General features: G+C 46.3%; 1 protein-coding gene across 1 annotated transcript in view; it reads right to left on the bottom strand.

Annotated features, from left to right (window-relative positions):
- The window catches only part of ASXL2 (ASXL transcriptional regulator 2), a 70705-nt gene that overhangs the window by 31856 nt on the left and 18337 nt on the right, over positions 1–20512 (bottom strand). Inside the window, exons 2-3 of the mRNA XM_029913227.1 lie at positions 19639–19754; positions 3862–3991 (exon numbers count right to left, since the gene is read on the bottom strand). Of these exons, the coding sequence (XP_029769087.1) occupies positions 3862–3991; positions 19639–19754 (246 nt within the window). The remainder of the gene's footprint in view (positions 1–3861; positions 3992–19638; positions 19755–20512) is intronic.

Genomic DNA, 20512 nt, shown 5'->3' with positions numbered 1-20512 from the left:
AAGATTGAAAGTGTTACGTAATATGGGTGTGGACCACTTCGCATATTAGACCAAAATTATGCTACAACACCGCAGAATTATGTGGCAAGGCCAGGCCCTCCCATCTCCCAGCCTGCTGCCAGAAACTGGTGTAAGAGTCACTCCATCCCTGAGGACATGAAACGGGCCAGAATGGGGCCTTAAGACCAGGGTAGAGGGGAGCTCTGAGAAGAAAGCTCAAGCCGAAGAGCCAGAGAGCCATTCAGATTTAAACTAGTTAGCAAGGAAAACGTTGTGAAAAGTTTGAAATGGCACTGGGCTCCCACCAGCTTGCGTGGAAGGGTTTATGCACCTGCCACACCCTTTCCGACACTTAAACATAAAATACACAAGATTTTCCATGCCAACTAGTTGTAGCTCCCTTCTCAGGCCTTCCCTCATCTATCTAGGAGTGGCTAGAGGCACCCCCTTCCCCGGCATTTCCTCCTGCAAGCCTCCCCTGTAGCTCCCATGTATGCACGGAGCAGTACATGCAAGAAGTGCTTCGGAAACAACCAAGAAGTGGTTGACTTCCCTTCCCTTATTCCTCTCAACAGGGTCTTAACGTCAAAGCTGGCTTGGGACCCCTTGAATGCCAACCCTGTCAACTACTTCATTATTAAGCACCACACAAAGTACATCTGGCAGATATGCTTGTTCCTTGCCGCTGGATATATGCAGCCTAGCCTCAACCTTGCAGTCATCTGAACAGATGTTACATAGGCCATTCCAGCAGCAATTAAACAGCTAGCCAAGACAGCCTCAGCTGGTTTTGGTTTTGATTCTCTTGGGGTCAATTGAAAAGAGGGAATAAACAAACATGCACAGTTAAGTAGAAAAGTCAAAAAGAGAGCCAAACATCAAAATTCTCCTTAATTCTACATGGCCAAGCCGAACTCCAACGTTCAGCATGGAACTCCCATGGAGTCCGATCACAGGCAGATCTGAGAGCAGAAAGTTATTCGGATTCCATAAGTGCCCACTCTGATCTTCTCTCTGTAGTTAATGGTTCACCCTGTTACACTGGCTAGCAGGCTACACTAGATCAGTCACTTTTGCAAGGACTGGATTTAGCCTTTGATTTGGGAGCAAAAGCATCTGACGTTGCATTGACCTATTTTTTCTCTCTCCCCTTTTTGTGTATGTGAAGCTACTAGACAGACATTGTAATGACAGCTCCAGGTTTGGTGCTAACACAATGGAGTTGCTGCAATGTAACATGTCCTGGTATTTGTCTGTGTGTGTATCAGGAGATGGTCATAACCATGTATCTAGCCTGGTACCTGCCTACCAGTGTTCTTGAATGTGACATGTATTGCTAACTTGTGATGGGTCACAAGATAAAGTTATAGTTAAGCTGGTCTCACAAAAGTAACTTTGTCAAAATTAAAATATATTTTTTATTTTTGCTCTTAGCTAAAACAAACAAGAAAGGAGATTAATCCCTAAAGGGGCATGTTAAGCCCTTGCGCCTTTATGAAGGACCATTTTCCACTGTTGGTAGGATTATTTATTCACCCAAGACTGATAAAAAATGTTACACCCTCTGTATGACATTAATAAATAATGATAGTAAATAATGAATAATAATGCTTAGCACTTTGACTTCAAAGCACTGTACAAACATTAATTAATCATTACGCATTAATAAATAATATAGTCATTAATTAATGTTATGCTTGGAAATCAAGCATTTGGAACCCCCTTCAAAGGTGTGCAATACTGGCCCCCCCCCCCCCCCCCCATCTACATAGCTTTATATCATGTGTGCTCCTCCCTTGCAAACTGCATAACCGCGGCCACTGGGAGCTGCGGGGGGCCGTGCCTGCGGGCGATCATTGTAAACAAACTGTCTGGCGGCCCACCAGCGGATTACCATCACAGGCCGTGTGCGGCCCGCGGGCTGCAGGTTGCCCACCACTGTTATAAATGGTTTACCAGCATAGCTACACCAGAATAGCGATGGCAGCAGAGTCCTCTAATGGAGACACAGCATAAGTCAACTGAAAGCGTTCTGCTGGCATAGGTACATCAACTCCTTGAATGGTGAGAGCTATGCCAACAGACGCACTTTCTGTCGGCTTCGTTACATTTACACCAAGGTTTCTGCCCGCGTAGCTATGTTGGCTCGGGGGTGTGATTTGCTCACACTCGCAGCTGACATAGCTATGCCAGAAAAACTTTGTCATGTAGCTTAAGCCTCTCTCAACACAAAGCTTAGCGGAGTAGAAGTAAACATCTCAGTGGAAGGTCAGGGAAACACTAAAGAGAGATCGGAGGGACAGTAACAGCCCTATTCCTGGAGGAGGGGGGTAATAATTGCAGGTACTATGTTACACCTGCAAACATTACCCGCAGTGATTGTATGTCTTTTCCCAGATAATTGCTAAAGCTATCACACAGCTTTGGGCTATGAACAGATCTCCATGGATCTGTTCCCCCACTAGAAATATGTTTTAATTAGCATGATGTTAAGTACAAGTTTGCCTTTCTCTGCGCTAAGGGCACAATTGTGTTTAACACTGTGCTAATTAAAACGTGTTAGTTAACATATTTTCCTTGGTTTACACATCAATTCTCCCTTCTCAAAGTGATTTCAGAGGGCCTGAATCAGGGAATCCATGTCAGGAACATCTTGTGGGGGATGGTGCATTTTGGAACCAAAATGGTTTTTTTAAATAAAAACGGTAGGAGGGGTGGAGACAGCTTTGGTGTGAGAAGGACACAGCTTCTGTGGGTCACACAATCCTCAGAAGCCCCATTCCAGCAACCCCTTCAACAGCATCAAAGGAAGGTGTAACCAGATAATGTGACCCAACAATTGGTGGAGTGGTAAATAAAAAGAGTGATCTGGATCACTTGGTAAGCTGAATTTGTTTGAACAATGTGTATTTTCATACAGCCAAATGCAAGGACACACATCTCAGAACAAAATATATAGGCCCTAGTTACAGATTGGAAAGCCAGTACACTGGAAAGCGGTAACTCTGAAAGGACTTAGGGGTCACAGTGGATAACTAAATGCACATGAACTCCCAGTGTGATGCTGTGGCTAAGACAGCTAATGTGATCTTTGCTGAATAAGGGGAGATATTGAGAAGCAGTAAGGATTAGTGAGATATCACTGAATACTGTGTCCAGTTCTAGTGTCCACACTTCAGAAAGTGTAGTGAAATTGTGAAGGGTTCAGCAAACAGCTAAATGATTGATTCAAGTTCTGGAAAACATGCTTTATAGTGAGAGACTTAAGAAGCTACATCTGTTTAGCCGATCCATCAGAAGATTACAAGGTGACTTGATCACAGTCTATACATGCCGACATGGGGAGAAGTTTTCTGATAGTAGAGGGCTCTTTAGTCTACAAGACAACAGCATAGTAAGACTGAATGGATGAAAGCTGAATCTAGACAAATTCAGTTTAGAAATAAGGTGCACATTTTTAACAGTGCGGGTGATTAACCATTGGAACATTTTACCAAGGGTTGTCGGATATTCTTCATTACTTGAAGTCTTTAAAGCAAAACTGGATTGTTTGCTACTCTAGCTCAACCAGAATGTACTGGCTTGATACAGGAATTATTAGGTGATGGCTGTACTGTGCAGGGCATCAGACAAATGATCATATGGTTCCCTCTGGCCTTAAAATCTATTATTTTTCCCTAACACAATGCATTTTCCTAGTATAGACAAAGCCAAGAAGACAGAAGCTGGAACAGTTTAGAAATACAAAGAATGCTCTGGAAAACTGGGGCTTCCTCTCTCCCTCTTCCCCTAAAGCCTAGGAAAGGCAAGTCCGAGAGACATGACAGTAAAAGAAAGCCTGGGAATCTCGCTGCCTCGTACCAGGTTTAGCAGGTGTGGAGTCACTGGCTGCCTTCACAGTCTTCAGTAGAAGATGCTGGTTAGAAGACACAGGCATGCCTGCTCTGCATTGCTGCTGCTGCTGCTGCTTCTGTTGCTGCTGCTTCAGGGCCTAGTGAGAGCGGAGAGAAGGACATGACTGATTAAAAATTCAAACCAAGCTTGTAATAACCACCATACAGAAGAGTTTCCTTTACAAGAAGTCGTACTTTGGCCCTGATAGCACTTTCAGCCAAGAATTTTAAAGAGCTTCAGAAATACATCCCCTGCTTCCAGTGCACTGTCCATTTTAAGGAGACACATTTTCTACCATTTGTCTGTATATAAACTGTTCAAATAACACAACAGGAAAAGATTTAAGTGGACCAGTTTCTCAGGATCTTAAATGACCATTTCTTGGAACAGCGAGTTCTAGAGAACATGAGAAATAACCATAGCAATAATTATATATAACCATAATAGAACCACTCAATAATAGTGACTACCAGGGCTTAAATTCTCCCCGAGTGTTTCCTGGGGCTTGGGGCTCCAGCCCTGCGGGGCAAACCGGGGCTCAGGGCTTCAGCCCTGCGGGGAATGCTGAGGCTGCTGCAGGTCTGAAAATATTTACTACAGCTCCTCTCTGGTCGGCTCTCGCTGAATTTAAGCTCTAGGGACTACAGTACAATTAATCTCAGCTTCCTCGGGAGGAATCTGACAAAAAACTTGTACAGTGGAATTTTTAAAAATGAGGAAGGTAGTCAAAGATTCTAAAATCGAAAGTGAAGAAAATTAAAATCCTTTGTGTCAGCATGGAGGCTATTAAAACAACTATAACCAAGTCCTAGAAGGCATGCATACCCTTAACCAGAAGAGGAAGCAGGAGCGCAAGACATGAAAGTTGTGTTAAATGCTAAAGTTCATAAGGTCATTCAAGCCAAAAAGTTAGCCTAAAAATGGAAATCTAGCCCTAATGAAGCCAACAGAGAGTAGCATGAACTATGGCAGGTACAATGTAGGATGGAAATTAGGCATGGGATAGAAAGTAACTCTGTCTCAAAAAGCATAATTCAGATATAATAGGGGTCAGAGACAAGCAACAAAAAAATTAGAGGCCTGGAGAGACTTCTGTATGAGGAACAACTGAAAAGATCGGGAATGTTTAGTTCAGAGGAGACACAAATAAGTGGGGATATGACAGAGGTATACAAAATAATGACTAGACTAGAGGAGGAGATTGGGTACTTCTATTCACCACTCATGATATAAGACAAGGGGAATGTTTTGTTCAAGAAACCGCAATGCAACAAATTTAAAACTAGTAAATAAAGTATTTTCTACGATGCATAATAATCTGTGGAATTCACTGCCACAATATATAATTGAGGCCAAAAAATGAATGGGATTTAAAAAAAATATGACATTTATATTCATAGAATATCTGGGTTGGAAGGGGCCTCAGGAGATCATCTAATCCAACCCCCTGCTCAAAGCAGGACCAATCCCCAGACAGATTTTTGCCCAGATCCTTAAGTGGCCCCCTCAAGGATTGAACTCACAACCCTGGGTTTAGCAGGCCCAATGCTCAAACCACTGAGCTATCTCCCCCACATTGATAATGCAGACATCCATAGTTACATTGGACAGGACAAAACATATTTTTAGGATGGCTATAAATCTTCCTGCTTCAGGGCACAAGCAAACCACTGATTGACAGGGGTCTATAAGAAACTTCCTCTGTGAGCAAATTATACCATAATTGTCAACAGCAGGTTTTTCTGCATCTTCTTCTGCAGCATCTGGTACCAGCTACTGTCAAGAAGATCCTGGACCAGAGGGAGCACCAGTTTGTTCTTGTACATTGCTGGCGTGTATGTATCCGGTAGTCCTATGTTATTCATAGATTATTAAAAGTGAAAGGGTTCTAAAAAATCCAGTTCACTTCTTGGCTTGATGCCATTTATTTGGTGATTTTTCTCAGCCAAGACAACGTAAACCAATGAATTCAATTTTGGTTTTGTTCTCAGTGCTGAAATGTTTGGGCTGCAAACACTTGCTGGGGGTGAGGATGCAGGGAAAGGAGGAATGTTTATTCATTTAGAAAGAGGTTTTTTAAAATGCCATGTCAACACTGAGATTGGTGTTTGCTCTTGTAAAAGCTTGGTTTTTACACCATTTACATGTTGGGCCCAGTCAGAATTGACAGTGTCCCTTTAAAGCTACTTTCAAAAAATATACCACTCCGTTTAAAAAACAATTACCAAGGGAGTGAAAATGAGTTTTTCCCTAATACTGCTGCTGATCCAGGCAGCAGCAAACAGGTGTTTCAATGCAACAGTGGAAACACACTGTAAATACCTCTAAAAATATCCAGGTGCATTTCCTCAAGGAGTTAAAACAATTCCACCCTGGAGCTGACTGGTGCGTCTAGCATGTTGACTGTATTCCAAACAGCGAGTTGAAAACAGCTTGCCCCAGTTTTAAACTGTTTCCTGGAAGGATTATTTTCTTTTTATTTCCTTTTGTTTTGCCCTCTCTCTCTCTCTTTCCCTCTCCTGGTGAGCTGACCCTTAAATGTTACCAGTCTGGCTGCCTGGCAGTATGCTCCCGAGCAGCATGCACACCAGAGAGCAGATCTGAGAACACCACTGCTTGAAGTGGCTGCATACTATCACTTTCCTTTAGGGGGTGAGGAAGCGCTGTTGTGCTTCTCCCTCCAACTCCCCACAGTTTCAGCATTTAATATCTCATCTTCTCAAAGCTGCTCTCCAAGGACCCGGAGGGAGAGAGTCCCATATTCCTAGCACTTAGTCAACATGTGAGTGCATGTGGTTTTTATTTATTATCTAAAACATTTTATTGTTCTCTTTATTTATACAGTTAAAAACAGACAATACTAGATAAGGTTGTGCAAAGAAAAAGGTACATCAAGCACGCAGTTAGTAGAGAGTGTGAATACTGATGTCAGCATGAGGGCTTGTGTAAGTTGCACCTGAGGATAATGGCCCCTAGGGGCTAGTCTGGCAGACTGGCATCAGCTAGGAATTGCACCTTCCTCACCATACCCCACCTTTCGCTGGCCACACGGCCCATCTGAAGGAGGAGTGGGAGAAGGTGGTGATATTCATTACATTGGCCTTTCACCACCTGAGGATTCCATGTCAGTGTAACCCTTAGGTAGCCAGTTAAGCTGCCTTTATGGTGAACTGGTGAAAAGTGGCTGCATCAGGGCCAAGATCTAGCCCAAAGTGTCCTTGCTTTTCCTTTTTGGACCTGAGGGCAGTCTCTGAGACCAGTGATCATGGGGTGTTGGGGACACCCCCAAAGACATAAATTTGCACTTGCATAGCTCCATTCTTCACACAGGGAGAACCAAGAGGGCAGCATTAAGTGATTATACATCTGATTTGGGGTTCTTGTGTGGTATAGCACAGCAATCCATTCTCGCATCTCTCTTGTTCAGTGTACACACAAGGCTGAGAGAGGACAGAGTGAGCGGTTCAAGCTGAAGGGCCAACAACACAAGATTAGTGTTCTGCTTTTATCAGACCTGCATGGTACAATTTCTGAGCTTCCAAGAGTCATGGTGAGATCTGGACTATGATAACAGTAGGGTAGCATCTGGTCTCTTTGTTCCTTCCAAATGTCCACATAGTCACTCTGGTAAAGGGGACTTGATTTTCCCCATCTATGTTTGGCAAGGAAGTTGTGATTTTTCAGTAAGGTGCAGAACCTCATCCTGGTTAGTCATGCCTGCATATTGGATTGCTGTAATTCTCTACCTGAAGGTCAACTGGAAACTTCAGGTGGTACAACATGCAGCCATCTGCTTACTTAGCAGTACCATGTGTTGGTAGCATATTACACTGGTATTCCAGAAACTCTGCGGGATGCCAGTTTATTTGAGGGTGTAGGTCACAGAGTTAGCTTTGATCTGTAATGGTCTTTATGGCTTTAGTTCTGCACATCTCAGATCAACTCTCTCTATTTCATGTGGCATCCCCACACTTGTGGTCAGCTGAGACACTCAAGCTTATGGTCTCTAGAATTATATATTAATAGGCTGGGACGGAGTGTCTTCAACTCTTGAATTTACTTTCCCTCCCCTCCAGTACAGCGTCCTAATCTGTTGAGCACCATGTTGAAGAGTGGTGTCCAGTCAGTTATGTGCAATACGTTTTCCAGACCATGCTAGGAGAACTGAAATCAAATCACAATACTGCTTTAAAAATAGGGAAGGGCCACTAATGACACTAAGCCAAGAAGTGAAGTGATGGCTATGTTTTCTTGCATCATTGCACTCATAGCACTGGTCATATCTTTCCAAGCAGGAGCTAGGTGTGAAAAACTGAGCCCTTTGTTCCCCTAGTACCTCTAGACCATGCCTTTGGCCAACCTGCCAACTTGTTCTTGATTTAGTCCTAAGTGGAGCCCAGGATCTGGTCCTAGAGGTGAATATAGCTGAATCACTGGGTAAAAGCAACCATAATATCATTCAATTTAACATCCTTGTGGGGGGAAAAATAACAAAGAAGACCACTACAATAGCATTTAACTTCAAAAATGAGGAAGCTAGTTAAATGGAAATGAAAGAGGTACAATCACAAAAGTGAAATGACTGCAAGCTGCATGGATAAAAACACAATAATAATGGCACAAATTAAATGTATACCCCACATTAAAAAACAGAGGAAGAGGACCAAAAAAGCTCCACCGTGACTAAACAAAGTAAAAGAAGTGAGTAGATGTCCAATAGCTATTAAACTTTTTGGTGAAAACTGAAACAAAAAAGTCTGCCATTTCCACATTTTTGGTATTGTTTCCCCCCTGCCTCCCTCATTGAGGCCTAGCCGGTCCTTCGTCTTCCTCTTGCTTCTAATGTATTTGTACAATGTTTTCTTGTTACCCTTTATGTCTCTAGCTAGTTTAATCTCATTTTGTGCCTTGGCCTTTCTAATTGTATCCCTACATGCTTGTGCTGTTTGTTTATATTCATCCTTTGTAATTTGACCCAGTTCCCACTTTTTGTGGCTCTTTTTTGAGTTTCAGATAATTGAAGATCTCCTGGTTAAGTCTGGGTGGGTCTCTTGCCACACTTGCTATCTTTCTTACACAGTTGGATAGTTTGCTCTTGTGCCCTTAATAACATCTGGAATGGGTTACCTAGGGAGGTGGTGGAATCTCCATCCTTAGAGGTTTTTAAGGCCCGGCTTGACAAAGCCCTGGCTGGAATGATTTAGTTGGGGATTGGTCCTGCTTTGAGCAGGGGGTTGGACTAAATGACCTCCTGAGGTCTCTTCCAACCCTAATCTTCTATGATTCTATGATCTTGTTGAAAAACTGTCAACTCTCTTGAACTGTTTTTCCCCTTAGACTTGCTTCCTATGGGATCTTACCTACCAACTCCCTGAGTTTGCTAAAGTCTGCCTTCTTGAAATCCATTATCTTTACTGGGCTGGTTTCCCTCCTACCACTCCTTAGAATCATGAACTCCACCATTTCATGATCTATTTCACCTCAAGCTGCCTTCCGCTTTCAAATTCTCAACCAGTTCCTCCCTATTTGTCAAAATCAAATCTAGAACAACCTCTCCCCTAGTAGCTTTCTCCATCTTCTGAAATAAAAAATTGTCTCCAATACATTCCAAGAACTTGTTGGATAATCTGTGCCCAGCTGTGTTATTTTCCCAACAGATGTCTGGGTAGCTGAAGTCCCCCATTACCACCACGTCCTGTGCTTTGGATGATTTTGTTAGTTGATTAAAAAATGCCTAATCCACCTCTTCTTCCTGGTTAGGCGGTCTGTATAGACCCCTACCATGACATCACCCCCCCCTTTTTTTTTTACCCCCTTAAGATTTCACCCACGCCATAAGACCCACCCTATTTCTATTTCTATCTCAACCTCAGTCCAAGTGTATATATCTTTGACATATAAGGCAACACCTCCTCCCATTTTTTCCCTGCCTGTCCTTCCTGAGCAAGCTGCACCTTTCTATACCAATATTCCAGTCATGTGTATTATCCCACCAAGTCTCTGCGATGCCAACTATGTCATCTCTGCTCAGCAGTCCTTCTTCCCAGAACACCATCCCATGGTCAAGGAAGCTGAAGCTCTCCTGGAGACACCATCCTCGCAGCCAGGCATTCACCTCCAGGATGCGTCTGTCTCTGCCTGGGCCCCTACCCTTGACCGGAAGGACTGAAGAGAACACCACCTGCGCTCCCAACTCCTTCCCCCTTACTCCCAGAGCCCTGTAGTCATGTCTGATCTGCTCAGGGTCAGACCTCGCAGTATCATTAGTGCCCACATGGATGAGCAGCATGGGGTAATAGTCAGAGGGCCCGCTGATCCTCAACAATCCCTCTGTAACGTCTCGGATATGGGCCCCTGGCAGGCAGCATACCTCCTGGGATGCCAGGGCAGGCCGGCAGATGGTTGCTTCCGTTCCTCCTTAGAAGAGATTCACCAACCACCACTACCCTACGTTTCCTCCTGGGAGCGGTGGCTGCAGCCCAGCTAGGGTAAGAGCTGTGCGGGCAGCTGTGGGGAGCCGTGAGGAACCTCCACCTGCCTTGAGCGGAGAGTCTGGGGGGCAGAGACACGGGCCGGGGTCTGCTTGGGCCACCCGGCACTGCAGGCAGGTGGAGGTGCTGCGCGGCTCCCCACAGCTGCCCGCACAGCTCTTACCATGGCCGGGCTGCAGCTCTGAGGCCCCGTCCCTCGGCCAGAGCCAGCTTGGGGTAAGAGCTGTGTGGAGTCGGCACGGACCCTCCACCTCCATCTGCCCTGGGTGAGGAGCCCGAGAGGCGGGGACATAGGGGGGGAAGAGGGGGAGGGCATAGGTGGGAAGAGGGACAGGTCTGCCATGGTGAAAAGTGGACAAGTTAAGAACATAAGAATGGCTGTACCGGGTCAGACCATAGGTCCATCTAGCCCAGTATCCTGTCTACTGACAGTGGCCAATGCCAGGTGCCCCAGAGGGAGTGAACCTAACAGGCAATGATCAAGTGATCTCTCTCCTGCCGTCCATCTCCACCCTCTGACAAACAGAGGCTAGGGACACCATTCCTTACCCATCCTAGCTAATAGCCATTAATGGACTTAACCACCATGAATTTATCCAGTTCTCTTTTAAACGCTGTTATAGTCCTAGCCTTCACAACCTCCTCAGGTAAGGAGTTCCACAAGTTGACTGTGCGCTGTGTGAAGAAGAACTTCCTTTTATTTGTTTTAAACCTGCTGCCTATTAATTTCATTTGGTGACCCCTAGTTCTTGTATTATGGGAATAAGTAAATAACTTTTCCTTATCCACTTTCTCCACATCACTCATGATTTTATATACCTCTCTCATATCCCCCCTTAGTCTCCTCTTTTCCAAGCTGAAGAGTCCTAGTCTCTTTAATCTCTTCTTATATGGGACCCGTTCGAAACCCCTAATCATTTTAGTTGCCCTTCTCTGAACCTTTTCTAGTGCCAGTATATGTTGGAGGGAAAGCAGGTACCTATGGGGAGGGAGCGTGGAGGGAGAGATTGGGGGTGTGTGTGTGGAAGCAGAGACCTGGACAGTGGGGGAAGCAGCAAGGAGCCAAAGGGACGGGGCAGTTGTGGTGGGAAATTGGTGGTAGACAAATTCAGACTGAAAATAAGGCATAGATTTTTAACAGTGAAAGTAATTAACCATTAGAACAATTTACCAAGGGTCGTGGTGGATTCTCCAGCACTGGCCATTTTTAGAATCAAGACTGCTCTAGGAGTTATTGTGGGGCAGCTCTATTGCCTGTGCTATACAGGTCAGACTAGATGATCACAATGGTCCCTTCTGGCCTGGAAATCTATGATTTTGGAGGGGCTGGGGAGGCAGGGATTGCTTATAATGAAGCCTGGATTTATCAACTCATCTTCAGCAGATATTGACTCTGGAAGGAAGGAAGGAAGGAAGGAAGGAAGGAAGGAAGGAAAAGTGTGTGTGTGTGTGTGTGTGTGCGTGTGCGTGCAGGGAAAGGGGGGTGTCTGTCACTCCCATCATCCCAATCTCTGGCTTCTGTGACAGACCCAGACCAGTGGGGTACAGGAGTCTGGTAGAGGGCAAATATACTGGTCACTGGATGAGTAGTTTTCTGTTCCCTGAGTGATCAGAGCAGGGGCTGCACTAGAGTAATCAGGAACCTGCTAGAACCAGTTAAGGCAGGCAGGCTAATTAGGACACCTGGAGCCAATTAAGAAGAAGCTGCTAGAATCAATTAAGGCAGGCTAATCAGGGCACCTGGGTTTTAAAAAGGAGCTCACTTCAGTTTGTGGTGCGAGTGTGAGGAGCTGGGAGCAAGAGGCGCAAGGAGCTGAGAGTGAGAGGGTGTGCTGCTGGAGGACTGAGGAGCACAAGCGTTATCAGACACCAGGAGGAAGGTCCTGTGGTGAGAATAAGGAAGGTGTTTGGAGGAGGCCATGGGGAAGTAGCCCAAGGAGTTGTAGCTGTCATGCAGCTGTTACAGGAGGCACTAGAGACAGCTGCAGTCCACAGGGCCCTGGGCTGGAACCCGGAGTAGAGGGCGGGCCCGGGTTCCCCCCAAACCTCCCAATTGACCTGGACTGTGGGTTCTCCCAGAGGGGAAGGTCTCTGGGCTGTTCCTCAACCCACATGGTGAATCTCTGAGGCAAGAAAATCCGCCAATAAGCGCAGGACCCACCAAGATAGAGGAGGAACTTTGTCACACCTCCCATACTTCTCCCCACTCTCTACACATCCCCCCTCCCCACCACACTGCTGCAGACAGAAAAATCTCTCTGGCACCCGCTGCTGCTGCTTACAGATATCACAGGCAGCATCTTAACACAGCTCTCTCTCATGTGATGTACAGCTGGGCCTAAGAAGCAACAAGTGCACGACATGCATTCCACTTACAGGGGCAGTGCTGTACCTTATGACCGTAGCCCCTCCCTAGCTACCTTGACCCTCCTTCAGTTCCTTTGTACCAAACCCCCAGAAACGAGGCTCCTATGCTGACGGGATGGAGGGTCGGTCATGGAATACACATCAGCATCACATCTCAAAGAACCACAGTTCCAGTAAGTAACTGTTGAGTAAATGCAGATGTGTATTCCACTTAGGTGACCCACAAGCAGTACTCTCCCCAGGAGGTGGGGCTTGGAGTCTACCTAAACAAGGACTGCAGGACCGCTCTACCAAAGCCAGCATCCGCTCTGGAAGATGCGCTTATGGCATAATGGTTTGTGAACACATGTATCGACAGCCACATAGCAGCTTTGCAAATGTCCAATATGGAAATGTCATTGAGGAACACTATGGACGTTTCTTGCGCCCTCGTAGAATAAGCTTGTACCCACAGAAGGTGTGTAGCCAAAGCTATTTCATATGCAGTTTTGATGCAAGATGATATCCATTTGGATACTGTCTGTGAAGAGACCGCTTGAACCTTCATGCGATCTGCATATGACAAATAAGGCGAAGCTCAAAATGGTTTAGTCCTGTCCAGATAAGATGCTAGACATCACCTGACATCTAAGGTACGGAGACACTGCTCCTCTGGAGAGGAATGTGACTTAAGAAAGAACGCTGGAAATATACTGCCTGGTTCAAATGAAACTGACAACCCACTTTAGACAAAAATTTTGGATGCGGTCATAAGGTCACTTTGTCTTTGGAGAATTGTGTATAAGGAGGCTCTGCCGTAAGACCCTGCAACTCACACACTCTCCTTGTGGATGTTATCGCTACCAGGAATGCAGTTTTCTGACACAAAAGCGGAAAGGGACCAGATGCAAGGGGCTCAACTGTAGGTCCCATTAAGGCCACTAGGACTGAGTTAAGGTCCCACAGAGGAACCGACCAGAGGATGTAGACTTGAATCTTGCTACTATGATATTGGAGAAGACTGATTTTCCCTGAACGGGGGAGGGAGGAGGTGAAATGCTGATATTACTGCCAGATGCAGTTTCAGTGAACTAAATGCAAGCCCCAATGAGTGAAGGTGCAGCAGGTAGTCCAAAATGTCCTGGATAGAAGCCAGCATTGATTGGATTCCACAGCTAATGATCACGCCAAAAATGACTTCCATTTCACTCAATAGGCCATCCTGGTGGAGGGCTTTCTACTGTTAAGGAGGACTTATTGGACAAACACTGCTCTTCCTCATTCAGCCATGCAGCAGCCACTACATGAGATGCTAGGAGCCGAGTGCAGGACGCGAGGTGAGGCCTTGGTTCTGAGGGTGTTGGGATGGGGAGGAAGCAGTATGGGAGGCTGAACAGACAGTACAAGAAGGTTGGAGAACCAGCACTGTCTTGGCCAGGGCAAAGAGAATGAAACTGGCCCGATTCGCCCTCAGCCTGAGGATGACCTGAAGGATGACTGGGATCAGGGGAAAGACACAGAGGAGAGCTGACTGCCAGCTGAGGTGGAAAGCCCTGGACAGGGAGCCTGGACTGACGCCGCCTTGAGAGCCATACAGACAAAATTTTCTGTTGTCCCTTGAAGAAAACAAGTTGATCATCGGGATGCCCCAAGCTATGAAGATGACCTGGGGGACACTTTGTCTTTAGAGACCACTTGCAACTCAGGAAAATACCGGCTGAGATGGTCTGCAAGAAGATTCTGAACCCTGAGTAAGCGAATGGCTCCTGGAGTAATGTTCTCCTTGATGCAGAACTGCCACAGCTTGATCTCCTCTAGGCAGAGCAACCTGGAGCATGTTCCCCCTTGTTTGTACACATACTACATCATGGTGACATTGTCAGTAGGTACGTGAACTACTGAGACTCTGATACTGTCCCAAAAAGCGTGACATGCATTAGAAATGGCCTGAAGTTCCAGCACATTTATATGGAGTGAGGCCTCCTGCTCTGATCACAGTCTCTGCGCTTTCAGTGACCCCAGGTGTGCCGTCCAAAACATCAAGGAGGCGTTGGTAACAATCAACTTGGTTGGTGAGGTCTGGACAAAGGGAACGCCTTGTCAAATGTTCTCTGGACGCATCCACCACTGCCAGGAGTCCAGAACCAGTGGAGGAAAAGGAACAAGTCTCTCTAGAGAACGAAGAGTAGGATGGTAAACCATCCTGAGCCACATTTGAAGGGAGTAAGGCACAATGTTGCAAACTGGACCACCTGCATGCAAGCAGACATGTCCAAACTGTCATGGGAGGCTGACACACTAGATAAAGGCAAAAGTGGCGAATTGTCTGGAAATGGCTGGTCAGCAGAAATACTTTGGATGTCATGGAATCTAACAGGGCCCCAATGAACTTGATTTTTTGAGCGAGAGCCAAGATTGACTTCCCGGTGTTTAGAATGAGACCCAGACAGTTGAGTAAGCGCACTGTGGTGCCGATGTGAGCAAGAACTTCCTCTCTGGATCTGCCCTTCAGTAACCAGTCATCCAGATATGGGAAGCTGTGAATTGCCTTCTTTGTGAGATATGCCATAACAATGACCACACATTTGTTAAAAACTGGGAGGGGGGGGGAAACGGGGGCAGAGAGGCCAAATGGAAGCACTGTGCACTGCAAGTGGCGTTCTGCCATGATGAACTGAAGGAACTTTCTGTGGCTTGGCAGAATCACCATATGAAAGGAGGCATCATGAAGGTCCAGAGCAGCAAACCAGTCATTCTGAGACAACGCAGGGAGAATAGTTGACAGTCACCATTTGGAACTTCATATACATGATATATTTGTTGAGGCCAAGAAGGTCGAGGATGGGTCGTATGCCTTTCTTGGATTTGGGTACCAGAAAGTATCAGGAGTAGAAGCTGAGACCCTGCTGTTCCAGCAGAAACTCTTCCACCCCTCCCAAAGCCAGCAGAGAGCAGACCTGCTCAAGGAGCAGTATCTCGTGAGAGGGGTTCCTGAAGAGGGATGGGGAGGGAGGATGGGGAGGAGGTGGGGAGAGGAATTGGATGGCACAATCCAATCTGATGATGTTTAGGACCCAGCTGTCAGTGGTGATCGATCCCCAAGCATTGTGAAAGCAGGCCAGCCTGTCCCCAAAGGGGGAGATGAGGACAGAGGAGCAACGACTGGAACAGTGCTCTGGACCGAGTGAAAATGGTTGCTTGGAGGACTCTGGGGGAGGGTGGCTGGACTGGCTGACCCCCAAGCCCGATTGTTTTCTTTGTCAGGGCTATCCCTTTTTCTAGGGTAGTTCTGTTGCCTCAGAGGAGAGAGAGGCGGGCCAAACATGCACTGCGGACGATACTGCTGCTGCTGCTGAAGACCGCAGTGGCGCTTCAGACCGCTGGTATGCACACCCCCAAGGACTGTAGGGTAGCACTGGAGTAATTGGATTTGTTTGCTCCTCTACAGAGCCAAAATGCACAACTTATCACTTTAACTGGAGTTAACAATCACTTTGCTTCAAACAGCAGTTTGGTTTAGATTAAAAGTAAAACAAGTTTATTAACAAAAGGAGATAGGATTGTAATGAACAAGTAGGAATAAAGTTAGAAGGGGTTACAAACAAACAAAAGTAAAAATATGTTTTCTAGTGACTAAGTCTGAACAAAACTACAGTCTTGGTTCAAAGTAAGATTCTTACTACTTTCTTCCAGCAAGATGGCTGACCATCCCTTAGTCATGATCTCCCACAAAGTCCAAAGTACTTGGTTCCTTTGTTTTCTTAGGTGAAAGATAACTTGGGGTTCCTTGTCCTGTCTTTTATAGTCCAGTGAACCTTTGAAATGGATTCTTCTGAAGGTTATCCCGTGATAGGCTCCACTCACCACATGAGTGCCTCTTCCTGGCCAGGTGTTGCATAACAGCTTTCTTCCCATATGGCGCACCCGGCCAATGGTCACTCCATCGCTACAGTGGTCTCTCTTCCTGTAATTCACAGCGCTCTCTCTTTGCAACTCACTCCTCCAGCTAGGTCATTATATAGTCCTCCCTTCCGGGGTATCATTTGGACCACCTCTCTGGACAGCACCTCCAACAGACCTTTGCTATTTGCCAGTGCTGGTACGGGAATCCAGGCCCTCTCTCTACACAGGGTTCCAACCCACGGATCGGTAACCAGCCGCCAAGGTGTACTTATTGCTGTTTTCCTGGGATTCTTCCTATCCTGCCTTCACAGGGTTTCTTTCCCCAGAACTCCTCTGGAATTTACAATTCTTCCAGGGCGAGGACCCCAAGGCTCATTCTCCCCCAAGGTTTTCCCCTTCCTACCTCTGTGCCCAAAGAGTGGCTGTAGACAATCTCTCTGTAGCCCTCTGCTATTAAAAAGGTCCTCTCTTCATCTGCAACTAGTGTGTGTAAATCCCTTGGCCAGATGCAACTATAAAGGTTAATTGGCCCCTTCAGGGCTGGTGTGGGATGAACACACCTCGCAAAGTAAAGTTCATTCAAGCTGTGAGGAAGAAGACATGGAGTCTGGTGGTGAAGTTAAGTTCCATGCTGGTTGCTTCCCTTCTGGTGTTTGCTATAATGCAAATTTAACTGTTCCTGCACCCTCCAATACAAATGAATGGACATGTGACATACGATTGCCAATCGACTCTGATGACACCTGGCTGGAGGCATCGGCTTGTCGTTTGTCTGGAAGAAACCTGCAACACCTTACGGGGCACAAGTGATAGACACTCTACATCATCAATACTCAAACTTCATTGCACCACGACCCCCTTCTGATAACAAAAATTACGACATGACCCCAGGAGGGGGGAACCGAAGCCTGAGCCCGCCCAAGCCCCGCTGCCCCAGGTGGGAGACCAAAGACAAAGCCCAAGCCCTGCCAAACCAGGCAGGAGGGCCAAAGCCCAGTGGAGCTCAGGCTTCGGCCCTGGACAGTGGGGCTTGGGCTTTGACTTCAGCCTTGGGTGGTGGGGCTCAGGCTTCAGCCCTGGGCCCCTGCAAGTCTAAAGCCAGCCCTGGAAACCCCATTAAAACGGGGTCCTCACCCACAGTTTAGGAACCGCTGCTCTACACGCACGACAGAGTCATTCCCAAGTAGTGGAAGTAAGCTGTCCCCTCTCACACATAATGCCATAGCCAGGGCCGGCCTTAGGGAAAATGGTGCCCAGGCGAACTTTCTTTGGCACCCTTTAAGTACTGCTCCCCAAGCAGCTGCACAGTAGGCAGCGTGGCAGCTTATGGAGCGGTGGTGGCGCTGCAGGTATCGCTGCCAGCGGGAGGGCAGATAGGGGATGCGTGTGAGCAGCTAGCTCCCGCCCTGCCGCCCCCTTTATCGCCTCCTCGGAGGGCACAGTCCTTCTGCAGCCTCTTGACCATGATGCCCTGGGCAGTCGCCTATGTTGCCCACCCATAAGGTCAGTCCTGGCCACAGCAGGAGCCCAATGCCAACATATTGTGTCACACACACACACACACACACACAGGAACTATAACACAAGATCGGCCATACTGGGTCAGATCAAAGGTCCGTCTAGCCCAGTATCCTGTCTTCTGACAGTGGCCAGTGCCAGGTGCCCCAGAGGGAATAAACAGAACAGGGAATCATTAAGTGATCCATCCTCTGTCGCTCATTCCCAGCTTCTGGCAAACAGAGGCTAGGCATACCATTCCCGCCCATCCTGGCTAATAGCCATGGATGGGCCTATCCTCCATGAATTTATCTAGTTCTTTTTTGAACCCTGTTATGGTCTTGGCCTTCACAACATCCTCTGGCAAGGAGTTCCACAGGTTGACTGTGCATTGTGTGAAGAAATACTTCCTTTTGCTTGTTTTAAACCTGCTGACTATTAATTTCATTTGGTGACTCCTAGTTCTTGTGTTATAAGAAGTAGTAAACAACACTTCCTTATCTACTTTCTCTACACCAGTCATGATTTTATAGACCTCGATCATCTCTCCCCTTAGCTGTCTCTTTTCCAAGCTGAAAAGTCCCAGTCTTATTAATCTCTCCTCATACGGAAGCCATTCCATACCCCTAATAATTTTTGTTGCCCTTTTCTGAACCTTTTCCAATTCCAATATATCTTTTTTGAGATGGGGCGACCACATCTGCACACAGTATTCAAGATGTGGGCGTACCATGGATTTATAGAGAGGCAACATGATATTTTCTGTTCTATTATTATCTATCCCTTTCTTAATTATTCCCAGCATTCTGTTTGCTTTTTTGACTGCCGCAGCACATTGAGTGGATGTTTTCAGAGAACTATCCACAATGACTCCAAGATCTCTTTCTTGAGTGGTAACAGCTAATTTAGACCCCATCATTTTATATGTAGAGTTGGGATTCTGTTTTCCAATGTGCATTACTTTGCATTTATCAACATTAAATTTCATCTGCCATTTTGTTGCCCAGTCGCCCAGTTTTGAGAGATCCTTTTGTAGCTCTTCGCAGTCTGCCTATGGAACTATGGTATTCATTGTAGGTGAAAATAGGCACAGAATAAGCGGGGGGAATTTGTGCATGCAACACAATTAGGATGTGAAGAATATCAAAATGAAACAAACCCCCAGAACTGCCATTTATACAGAGCTTCTCTAAAAGGGATGTGGAGCAGACTGTGGAAAGCTGAGGGCAATCATGAAAACAGATTAAGTGTAAAGTAAATATGTCTCTGCCTCCCACAAATGAAAAATAATTTCAGCCAGCTATTTTGTAGTATGATAAAGACTGACAAAGGCACAGGATTTTGAAGAACCTCCAGCAGGAGCCACCCCCAGTGAAACTGCTCACTGTGAAATAGAAGGAAAGGTCCTGAATTGTGTCCCTGCAGACTGGAGTTTCACTTAGAAAGTTAGTAAAGTAACATCACTATTAGACTCTCAGAACTAGATCACACCGACTATCCCACTTACCTGTTTGAGTGCCTTCTTGCTGTGCTTCTGGGATGGCGAGATGACTTTACCCCCTGGGATGGAAGGAGATGGGCAGCCTGACGGCGGGGAGCATGTCTGTGACAGTCTAGAGGGCACTAGGGAAATAAAAAGAGAAAAACAATTCAGAAATAATTATATAGCCTGTGGGGAAAACAATCCACCCCTTACATGCCCCCAGGGCAGCAGTCACTCTTTCCCATGCTCAGAGACCAACCCCAGCATCGTCCCCCCTGGGTCTGTGAGCCCTGCACGGCTAGGAGATGTTACCTTTCATCTGGGGGATTGTTTCCCGTTTATTTCTCCAGGGAAGTGCAGGGCAGCAATTGTCAAACTGGCAGTTGATTATCACTGAAGAGGTTTCTGTTTTACTCCATCTCCCCAGCCGGGGTAGCAAAGGCACTTGGAGGGTGAGTGACTAGGGTACCTACCAAGTCAGTGTCTGGCCGCAGCCTCCCTTCCTCCCAGAGTCTTGGCTCTGAACACTGGACTACACAGCCTCAGTTAATTGCCTCTTTTCACTCTTGACATTGTGGTTCCCACCCTAGTGCTACACATATCAGTCCTCACCCCTCAGGGTTTTGTGACTGATGCTTCTGACTTCCCCTCACTACCTGCTGGCCCAGTTCTTCTCTCGTTCTTTTTGCTGATATACACTAACACAGCTACCACTAAAGAAACTAAGTAGTCATGGATGAGAGGCAAAGTATTGTCATGGATCAAAAACTGGCTAGGAGACAGAAAGCAACAAGTAGGACGAAATGGTCCATTTTCATGATGGCAAAAGATTACAGTGGGGATTCTTCAAGGTTCCATACTAGGTCTGGTGTTGTTACTATATTAATTAATGATTTGG

Source organism: Terrapene carolina, unplaced genomic scaffold (assembly GCF_002925995.2).
Source record: "Terrapene carolina triunguis isolate 2854851 unplaced genomic scaffold, T_m_triunguis-2.0 Scaffold523, whole genome shotgun sequence".
Taxonomy (NCBI): Eukaryota; Metazoa; Chordata; order Testudines; family Emydidae; genus Terrapene; species Terrapene triunguis.
The sequence above is the reverse complement of the archived record's forward strand: the minus strand, read 5'-3'. Positions and strand labels throughout refer to the sequence as shown.